This window comes from Nicotiana tabacum, chromosome 10 (genome assembly GCF_000715075.1).
Source record: "Nicotiana tabacum cultivar K326 chromosome 10, ASM71507v2, whole genome shotgun sequence".
Taxonomy (NCBI): Eukaryota; Viridiplantae; Streptophyta; class Magnoliopsida; order Solanales; family Solanaceae; genus Nicotiana; species Nicotiana tabacum.
Genome location: NC_134089.1, coordinates 6,184,856 through 6,195,522, shown reverse-complemented (window position 1 = coordinate 6,195,522; position 10,667 = coordinate 6,184,856). Strand labels below are relative to the sequence as shown.

General features: G+C 34.0%; 2 protein-coding genes across 3 annotated transcripts; both read left to right on the top strand.

Moving 5' to 3' along the window:
- Positions 1-1,879: 1,879 nt before the first annotated feature.
- Positions 1,880-6,249, top strand: LOC107776643 (enolase-like). 2 transcript variants are annotated; one of them, NM_001325219.1, is given in 17 exon segments: positions 1,968-2,033; positions 2,319-2,382; positions 2,911-2,975; positions 3,061-3,108; positions 3,241-3,327; positions 3,419-3,499; positions 3,868-3,969; positions 4,047-4,127; positions 4,322-4,396; positions 4,485-4,547; positions 4,639-4,716; positions 4,845-5,039; positions 5,179-5,229; positions 5,335-5,423; positions 5,542-5,593; positions 5,697-5,753; positions 5,920-6,000. In NM_001325219.1, coding segments are annotated over 17 exon segments (1,335 nt in total).
- A 1,359-nt stretch (positions 6,250-7,608) lies between these two features.
- LOC142164959 (uncharacterized) lies at positions 7,609-7,950 on the top strand. The gene has a single exon (XM_075223626.1). The coding sequence runs from the start codon at positions 7,609-7,611 to the stop codon at positions 7,948-7,950; it is 342 nt and encodes a 113-aa protein (XP_075079727.1).
- The last annotated feature ends 2,717 nt before the right edge of the window (positions 7,951-10,667 follow it).

The following is a 10,667-nucleotide window of genomic DNA, read 5'->3' as shown; positions in this document are numbered from 1 at the left end:
ATATACTTTCCCTTCATTAAATAATTGTTTTTTCCACTATTGCTAGACATTTTTTTTTTTTAAATATGCTTTATTATAAAAAGGAAAATTTTCTATCTTTTTATGAAACTTCTTGTTCAAGGCAAAAAAAAATTAATTAATTAATCCTCTCTTTTTTTCTTGCGGAAAAAGAAACAGGAGAAATAGAATCGAATTGAAAGGTGAAAAGACAGGATTTCCACCTTACTTATCTTTTTTTTTTTCTTTCTATATTCTCTTTTCTTTTATTTTATTATTTTTTTCATTTTTTGCTTTGTGAAAAAATTATATGATATCTTTAAAAGGTCTAATTTGTTAGTAGAACGCTTATTTCTCTGGACTTTTAAAATTGATAATGGAAAATTTAAAGTAATGAAAAATATAATTAAAGAGTGGTAATTCTCTCGTGTCAATTTTGATAATCTAACTCTTTGCATTTTTCTTGTGACCCCACGAAATAAGACCAATGGTACAATGGCACCATTTGGAGGAATATTCTCGTGAATTTTGAAGTAGGCAGTTTCATCAGTCTCGAGTGAGGCAGAGCCAGAAATTGAATCTTATGGGTTTGAAATTTTAATTTATTTAAGTTACTGAATTTTAAATTAATAATTTTCATACATCGATGTATGTTTTAAGATAAATATAAGGTCTGAACCAAAGTTACTCGGTTCGACCGAATCCAAAAATAACATACTTTGTCCCTGCTTGTAGCCCAAGAAACCACTTGAAGTTATTATTTGACATTTCCTTCTTTTTGACCACATTGTCCAATAATGAAATGCATGTTATTTTATGATTTTTCTTTTTGTACATTGTTTTTAGCCAAAACGTTGCTAGTAATTATATTTTTGGAATGACTCGGTGAAAGTATATAAGAAAATAGTGCATCTCCTAAATAGAGTTATTTATCTCTTCCACATCTATAAGATTGCATAAATTAAATTAATAATCAAGGACAAAAAACTCATAGCATTCCATAGTATAAGAAATTAGTTTAACTAACAAATTTGAGCATAGCATGAAAAAGCGCTTTATTACAAAAGAAAAAAAAGAGAAACTAAAGTAAAATAAATTACTGTTATATACGTCTAATTTAGGCATATTTTGCACTAATATCGTCATATATGCTAATTTCTACTACGTCTGATAATTTATAAATAATTTAATTCTATTTACTTGAAAAAAAAAATGAGGGCAACAAATAGTATTTACTTTCTCCGTTCTAATTTATGGAAAATGATTCGCAATATGTGAGTTAAAGCACCCGCATTTTTATGTAAATTCAAACATAAATTCTTTAAGCTTTTTACGTCAATTGTTTTACATTTGAAAATTACATGACCAATAATAAATTATTATGATTAATATCTAAAATATTTAATTTTCTTGAGAAAATCATTATCAAAGAATAAAGTGTTTTAACTCCCGAAATATTAACATTATTCGTCGACCAAAACCTTTTATAATACTAATGGAATCTCAATTTGTATCTAATTATAGTTATCCATTAATTCTATACAATTTCTCTAAAACTACCATTAACATTATAATCTTTCCTAAATACTAAGTAATTTACTAAATCCTTCACTTCAATAAATAAAATTGAATTAATATTTGTACATTTGAAAAAAGACAAAAACATATAACCCACCCTAGATCTAGAAGTAACAATATGTCGACACACTCGAGGGGGTTTACAAAGCACATAGATTTAAAAAATATTTCTTTTTGCCCAATTAATTAATTTAATTAAAAAATAAGAAGTAGTAGTACTAATATATGAAAATGCTAATCAAGATCATAAAACCAAAATCAACGGCTGTAATTAACCCAACTTCCTCTACATATACGTGGTATCGCTTCTCATCCTTTGCTCATTGCAAAAAACCACCTTTTTCTCTCCACATTTTCTACTACGACTCCTATTCTCTCTTAACAACAGATCTATGGCAACTATCAAAATCGTTAAGGCCCGTCAGATCTTTGACAGTCGTGGTAATCCTACCGTTGAGGTTTGTTTTCGTTTAGATCTCCATCTTTTTTTCAGTATTTTTCTATGTTTTTTTCGATCTGTTTGAAGATTCCGTTTTTTTTTTGTTTTTGTTTTTATATTCTGATTTTGTTAAATCGGTTGTTGTTACTATAGTTTTTTTGTGTTTTATTTTGATTTTCAAAAGGAGGTTGTTTAGGAGTGACTGATTATGTGTATAGACAAGTGTTGTTTATATCTGTTGCGTAGATATGGTTGTTTTTTTAGATGTATTGATTTGGTCGGTTTGTTGTTTATATATGTGTAGGTTGATGTAACTCTTTCAAACGGTGTATTTGCAAGAGCTGCTGTTCCTAGTGGTGCATCCACAGGTAAAGATCTACTTATCTTTTGTGTATAGTGACTCTTTTACATAGATTTATGAGAATGTGTTGAAAATATCTATGCAGATGTGTAATCTGTTCGTTAAGTTACTCATATAGTTGAAATCTTAGTTCCTGGTTTATTAATTGGCTGTCAGTTTAGTAGTTTCACCCTTTCTATTATGAGTTATTATGCCCATATGTGGCTAATGGAGTGAAAATGAGCCTTTATATTTCAGTATAAATGCTTTAAAGAATCAGTACTTTTTGTTTGGATAAGTCTTTATAGAATCTGAGACTTCTGGAAAATTTAAAACACTTGTGTGTTTATGGCATCTGTTATATGAAGATAATAAATCTTCTTGAGGGGAAGTTTGTTAAGATTTGTGTATAGTTCAATTTGGGTGATAATGTGAATCTTAGCTTCCTTCAGTTCTGTGTTAAAACACTGTTAACATTTTCGGTAGTGAGTTTTCTTTTGTTGTTTCTCCCATTGTTTTCGGTCTATTGAATTTATCCTCTTGATTTGTTTTATAGGAATCTATGAAGCCCTTGAATTGAGGGACGGAGGGTCTGAATACCTTGGAAAGGGTGTCTCAAAGGTTGGTGTTTCACTCTAAAGCTTTAGATTGATGAATATACTTCTCAATGCTGATTAAATTATTTTAATCTGTTCTGTCCATGTAGGCTGTTAACAATGTCAACTCAATCATTGGCCCTGCTCTCATCGGCAAGGTTTGTGGTTTTTCCCTAGTTGATTTTCTTTATTTTAATAGACTTTTTCCTTGTTAAGTTGTTTTTATGTTTGTTTCTTCATTGTTTGATAGATTAAATGGTACCTTAAATACAAGGATTATTATTTTGCAGGATGCAACTGATCAGACTGGTCTTGATAACTTCATGGTTCATGAATTAGACGGAACTCAAAATGAGTGGGGTTGGTGCAAACAAAAGGTATTCATGTTAATGCATAAGTATCAAGTTCACTCTTCTATTATCAGAAGTTCATTGTTCATTAGTTTAACTGTATTTGGATTTTCTTCAGCTTGGTGCAAATGCCATCCTAGCTGTATCACTTGCTGTGTGTAAAGCTGGTGCTGCTGCAAGGAATGTTCCACTATACAAGGTATATACTAAAGAATTGTCTTTCTTGGAGTCTACTGCACACTCTAAGAGTTACTACACCTTAAGAGCTTTACATCACTATTGAATCCTCGCTCAATTGGCAATGCTGAAGTTGCATGGATCTTTAATCTTTCCCATGTTTGGGTACCATAAGTTGTTTGAGTTAGTTTAACTTTAGCGTCATAACTTTGATCTTACTGCTCAAATATATTATCCCCCCCACCCCCCACCCCCCAAAAAAAATATTACAAAGGAAAAAAGATAATTCAAGCAACTAATGGCCACTAGCACAAATTAAGGCTATATTTGCAATTGGATTAATCTGCGATCATATGTTTTCTTATTTTAAACTGCCTCTTTGTGTTGCAGCACATTGCTGATCTGGCTGGTAACAAGAAGTTGGTGTTGCCAGTTCCTGCCTTCAATGTCATTAATGGTGGATCACATGCCGGAAACAAACTTGCAATGCAGGTATGTCATTTATCTGCCTCCACTATGTATCTGAGTGCTATTTAGATGAAGGTTTCTGATTGGTAGTTATTTTGCAGGAATTTATGATCCTTCCCACTGGAGCTTCTAGTTTCAAGGAGGCCATGAAAATGGGCTGTGAAGTGTATCACCATTTGAAGGTTTGAGACAACTTCTATTACCTCTAACCAATAGTTTTTTACACAATCAAAACAAGTAGACATGCTTTGAATTAAGAGGAATGATTGGTTTCTTTGGTTCCATTCAGGCTCATAATTTAGTTTAAATTTCTTATATTGTTTTTCGTCCTCTCTTTGTCTTAATTTTTCTGATTAAACAATTACTGTAACTGCAGGCCGTGATCAAGAAGAAATACGGTCAGGATGCCACAAATGTTGGTGATGAGGGTGGTTTTGCTCCTAACATCCAGGTGAAGTATATTCTTATGCTGGTCTATTACAATTCTGTTGAATGTTTACCCTAGTTCATTCACATGATTATGGTTTTTCAAAATTCAGGAGAACAAGGAAGGACTTGAATTGCTCAAGACAGCCATTGAGAAAGCAGGATATACTGGAAAGGTGAGTATCTCAGTTACTTGTTGAATCACACCATAATTTTTTTTCATAACTGTTGTGGGAAACCTGGTGGCTGAGATGATTTTCCGTTTAGGTGGTCATTGGAATGGATGTTGCTGCATCTGAATTCTTCTTGAATGACAAAAGTTATGACCTGAACTTCAAAGAAGAGGCAAGTCCTTTCAATGAATGAGTGTTGCATTGCTTTCTTTCAAACTCTGTTTTTTTTTTTGGAGGTGGTCATGTGATCAAACTGTTGCTATGTTATTGAGATTTGCTCATATTTATTCTTATTTGCAGAACAATGATGGCTCACAAAAGATATCAGGTGACCAACTCAAGGATTTGTACAAGACTTTTGTGTCCGAGTACCCTATTGTTTCAATTGAAGACCCATTTGACCAAGATGACTGGGAGACCTATGCTAAGCTCACTACTGAGATGGGGGAACAAGTACAAATTGTGGGAGATGACCTCCTTGTCACCAACCCTAAGGTAAGATTAAAGCGTTAACAACATTTGTTACGTGCGTGTCCGTTGAAAGAAAATGTATACATCTCTCAGTTCTTGGCACTTCAGTAATTTTCTATAGGTTGTTTATCACCATGTATAACTATTTATTATATATGTGCAGAGGGTCGCCAAGGCAATTGCAGAGAAGACTTGCAATGCACTTCTCCTCAAGGTATCATCCAATCGGCTAATAAATCATATATTTTGGCCATGATACTTAAAGTTTCCTCTTTGACTTCGATATTGGATTAACCATTTCTTACTCTATGTGCGACAGGTTAACCAAATTGGCAGTGTGACCGAGAGTATCGAAGCTGTGAAAATGTCTAAGCAGGCAGGTTGGGGTGTAATGACCAGTCACCGCAGGTAAATATAGGATGATCTCTAGCAATAACACTTGGAATAGAAAAAACAATCCTAAATAGTCATGCTTTTATATTATTTCATAAAACTTAGTTAATGATCCTATAATTAATTGTTGCAGTGGAGAAACAGAAGATACCTTCATTGCTGATCTCGCCGTGGGATTGTCAACGGTAATTTTGTTTCTAAGCATTCTTGGTCACGATAATCAATGGTATCTGTGGATTTTATTTATACCAGTTTCGGGTGTTAATGAGTTTTCCTGGAAACTTTCAGGGACAAATCAAGACTGGAGCTCCTTGCAGGTCAGAGCGTCTCGCCAAGTACAACCAGGTAATTATCCCTCAAGTGGACTGCCATTAGCTTTACTCTTGCAACAAAAAATGTTAATTCTCTTTCACTTGTCAACAAAATGTGGTTCCTTTTTCTAGAAATTACATCCCTTGCACTTTGATAGTCTTTCTACAGTTCTGAGTTTATGTTCATTCTATCCATGCAGCTCTTGAGGATTGAAGAGGAACTTGGATCAGACGCTGTGTACGCTGGAGCAAGCTTCCGCAAGCCTGTCGAGCCCTACTAAATTTGCACTGTTGAATGTGACATGTGGAGGAGTACTTGTTCTGCCAAATAAAATCCCTTTGTAGTATGTGACCCTGCGAAATAATAGCAGACTCAAATAGTTTTTGTCGCGAGATGTTTTAATAGTGTTCTGAACTGAGAGAGTTCTTATAGGCTTGTGAGCATGTCTCATTTTTTGACTGCTGGTTCTGCAACTTTGATATGCATTTTGTAGTATTTTCTGATTTTGATGTTTTTCATTTTGGTCAAAGCTTCTCTTTGCTATTCATAATACGTTAACTAGCAAATTCTCATGGTGGAAGCTTAAATGTGCATTGGATTTGGGACTTGTACCTACATTGTCTCATACTAGTGTCAAATTGAGCTTTGGCATATTTAAGCTTGGCCGTTTGGATCATCTATTTGGAAAAAAGAAAAGCACAAGGATTAAAAGCTCCTTTAGAGATTTAATTTATACAATTGGCTATAAAGAATTTATATACTTGCAATATATTTTAAATTCTGCTAGGTAATGTGCATTATTTTCAGCTTACTGATCTTATTTTTTATATTTTAAGATGATTTGATAATATAAAAGAATTATGTTGAAAACAAAATTTTCAGTGCTCGTGTGGTATCATAGGAAAAACTAATTTAAGGAAAACGTTTACCATAATACCATTATTGAACTTAAATAGAGGGAAAAGTGATCTTTTATAAATTTTTATTATCTTTTGACCAAAATGATCAGTACTCGGTAGGGCGTAGCCACGTAGATAAGAAGAGGTAGACAAGTGGGGCGAGTTTATTAGGTGCATGTTCAGCCGAACTTAGTAATTTTTGTTTAAATATTGTATTTGATTAAAAAAAAATATTAAATATATATAAATATTTAATTGCCAATCCTGAGAACCAGTTCGGATTTATATTGGGACGGTCAACCACAGGAGCCATCACCTTGTGAGACGATTGGTGGAACAGTATAGGGAAAGGAAAAAGGACTTGCACTTGGTATTCATTGACTAAGAAAAGGCTTATGACAAAGTCCCGAAGGACGTATTATGGAGATGTTTGGAGGTCAGCGGAGTCTCAGTAGCGTACATTAGGGTGATTAAGGACATGTACGAAAGTGTTAAGACTCGGGTGAGGACTGCGGGGGGAGATTCAGAGCATTTTCCCGTGGAGATGAGGATGCATCAGGGATCAGCCCTTAGCCCATTTTTGTTTGCCCTAGTGACGAGACGCGAGGTGGTGTTAACGCTAGGTTAGACGTTTGGAGACAGACGCTGGAGTCCAAAGGTTTCAAGTTGAGTAGGTCGAAAACTGAATACTTGAAATGCAAGTTCGGAGGCATGAAGAAGAAGTGGAAGTAAAAATTGATAGTCAAGTCACTCCTACAAGAGATAGTTTCAAGTATCTTGAGTCTATAATCCAAGGCAACGGGGAGATTGACGGTGATGTTACTCATCGCATTGGAGTGGGTTGGATGAGATGAAGGCTAGCTTCAGGGGTTTTATAAAATAAGATTGTGCCGCCTAGACTTAAGGGTAAATTCTACAGGGTGGTGGTTAGACAGACTATGTTGTATGGATCTGAGTGTTGGCCCGTCAAGAAGTCCCATGTCCATAAGATGAGCGTGGTTGAAATGAGGATGTTGAGATGGATGTGTGGACATACCAGGAAAGACAAGATCAGGAATGAAGTTATTAGGGACAAGGTGGGAGTGGCATCAATGGAAGCCAAGTTGCGGGAATTGAGGCTGCGATGGTTTGGGCATGTGAGAAGGAGTGACATAGATGCCCCAGTTAGAAGGTGTGAGAGGTTGACCATGGCGGGCTTGAGGAAGGGAATGGGTAGGCCAAAGAAGTATTGTGAAGAGGTGATTAGACAAGACATATCGACGTTTTATCTAATCGAGGACATGACCAACGATATGAAGGTGTGGAAGTCGAGGATTAAGGTGGTGGGTTGACATGTAGTTTTGAGTTTCTCCTAGGTTACCAATAGTACTAGTATTATTCTTGTTGTTGGTTGAATGTTACTAAAAGTGTCAAACGGGCCGGTTCAACCCGTTTCCGGACCGGCCCAGACCGGTACTTAGGGGCCGGGTGGGCTGGGTTACTAGGGTTAGAGGTTGGTCTGTTCACGTTTATTCAACCGGTAACCGGACCGGCCAAACCCGGTCAACCAAAATCCTTGTAGAACCGGTTAACGGCCCGACCTGAACCAGTTTAACGACTAGAATTCAAATTTTTTTTTCTTTTTTTTTTTTAATATTTCTGACCGTTGGCAACGGTCAGCTGGCTTTTGGCCGTTGCCCAACGGCTGTTTTGCACAAAAAGCCCTTTTTGGGCAATTTCTTTTTAAAAAATAACACTTTTATAATTATTAACTTAGCCATTTGAAAAACTATAAATACACCATCCCCCTCTTCTTCAATTCTTCACTCATCTTTCATTTCTCAAACTCATATTCTCAATTATCATTCTCTCATTCTTCACCTAATGTGCAATCAAGTATTTGGCTCTCATTTTTTTTGGAATTTAATTTATTGTATTATTTATTATTTGAAGTTTGAACAATTGATTCGTGGTAACATTGGAGTTGCAAAATCATCAAGAGTTCAATTTATTGCCGAATTCGGTGCATTCCTTCTAACTCTTTCTCTTATTTACTATTTTATTTGCATATTTAATTTTTGCTAGTAGTTAAATTTTCACAATATGTTTAATGCTGCAAAATGAGTTTGTAATAAGGTTACTAATCTGGGTAATAGAAAAAATAAAAAAAGAGATACTACTTCAGCATCTGGTAGTAATTTAAATAATTCTACACATATTTCTGAAACATTACTTGTTAATAATATAGATTATGAACAATTACAGGAAGATTTTGGTATAAAAAGATAATGAATTAGAAATTGAAGATGAGACACCACTTACACCTAGTAGTGTTGGAGTGGATAGCAGGGGTGGTGGTCGTGGTGCTAGTAGTAGACCACATGTGGCCCCGACTACTAATCGGAGAAAAAGAAGTAATGTTTGAAATTTTTTGACGAAATAGTAGGTACTGATAGAGTTAACTGCAGACGTTGTAATGATGATTTTAAATATAAGACTGGAGGACAATTAGGGGGACCAGGACACTTAATAGACATATGAGAATTGAGCATCCTATAGAATGTGACTCTAATTTAGATCAAAATCAATCAACTCTAAACTCTACTATTGGAGGACTTATGAAATATGATAAAATGAAGGATCGTGAGAAGTTAGCAAAAATGATTGCTTTGGGTTGTCTACCTTTTTCTTTTGCTTCTTCATCATATCTTATTATGTATATTCAAAGGATTTATAATCCTTTATTTAAAGGTATCCCTAGAAGTACATGTAGATCTGATATCTTTAGACTTCATGGACAATATCAAACATACATACTTTATTTGTTTGGCCACCTTCCTTGTAGAGTTTGTCTAACTTCTGATATTGGCCATGCTGTTAATGGAAATGATTATTTGACAACTGCATATCATTGGATAGATGATAATTATTGTATGCAAAAACGTATTATCGCTTTTAAATATAATGAGGATCAAAGTCATATTATTGTGTTTATAAGTACTACTATTTGCGAAGTTGCTGAATTTTATAATCTTAAGAAAAAAGTATCGTGAATGTCTTTTGATAATGCTTCAAACAATAATGCCGCAATTTCAATATTAAAACTGCAATTGCAACCACCACTTGACGATATTTTTAATGTTAGGTGTGCATGTCTTATTTATAATTTAATTGTTAAAAGTGGCCTTGATTTATTTTTAACTGAGATTACTCATGTTAGAAGAGCAGTTGGTGTTATTCAAGGAAATGATAGACAATTTAGAATTTGGGAATTTAAGAATACGCGTACCGAGTATAACCTTAAGCCCAGATTCATGCCAGACGAAATTGTTACTAGAAGGAATTATACATATATGTTTTTAAAATGTTGCTACAAATATAGATTGCAAATAACTGAAGTTGCTAATGCGCATTGTACTTATCCAAATTGTATGTTAACAACTACTACTTGGGAGGCCATTAATGATGTTAAATTTCTACATAAATTTTATACATCTACTGTTGAGTTTTCTGGAGCATATTACCCTACTGTTACTATGGCTTTAGTATATATAGCTGGAATTTCTTTTTTACTCTCTGAATTTAAGAAGAAAGAAAAATATAAGGATGTTGAAAAAATGCAAGCAAAATTCAAAAAATATTTCTTTCCAATTCTTCCGATTTACTTAATTGGTGATATTTTAAATCCTTCTATTAAGATTTACTTAATTGGTGTTGTTTTAAATCCTTCTATTAAGATGTCTGATTGTCACCAATTAATCAATGCTTTATATACTTATATGGAGATTAGACCAACTGAAACCTCAGATATATATGTTTGTATGAACAAGCTAAATGATTATTTACAACAATTATATAATTATTATGCAAATATATTTAATGATGCTACTCTTAATGTTTGTTATTATATCTGGTACTTAGCAAACAAGTCCAGTGTTTTTGTAAATTGCTGCTGGAAATTGTTGCTCCATGATTATTATAATTTGATGGTACTCTTTCTCCCTTTTATTGGAAATTGTTGCTCCCTGATTGTTACTATCTGATGCTACTTTTTCTCCTCTTTTTCCTT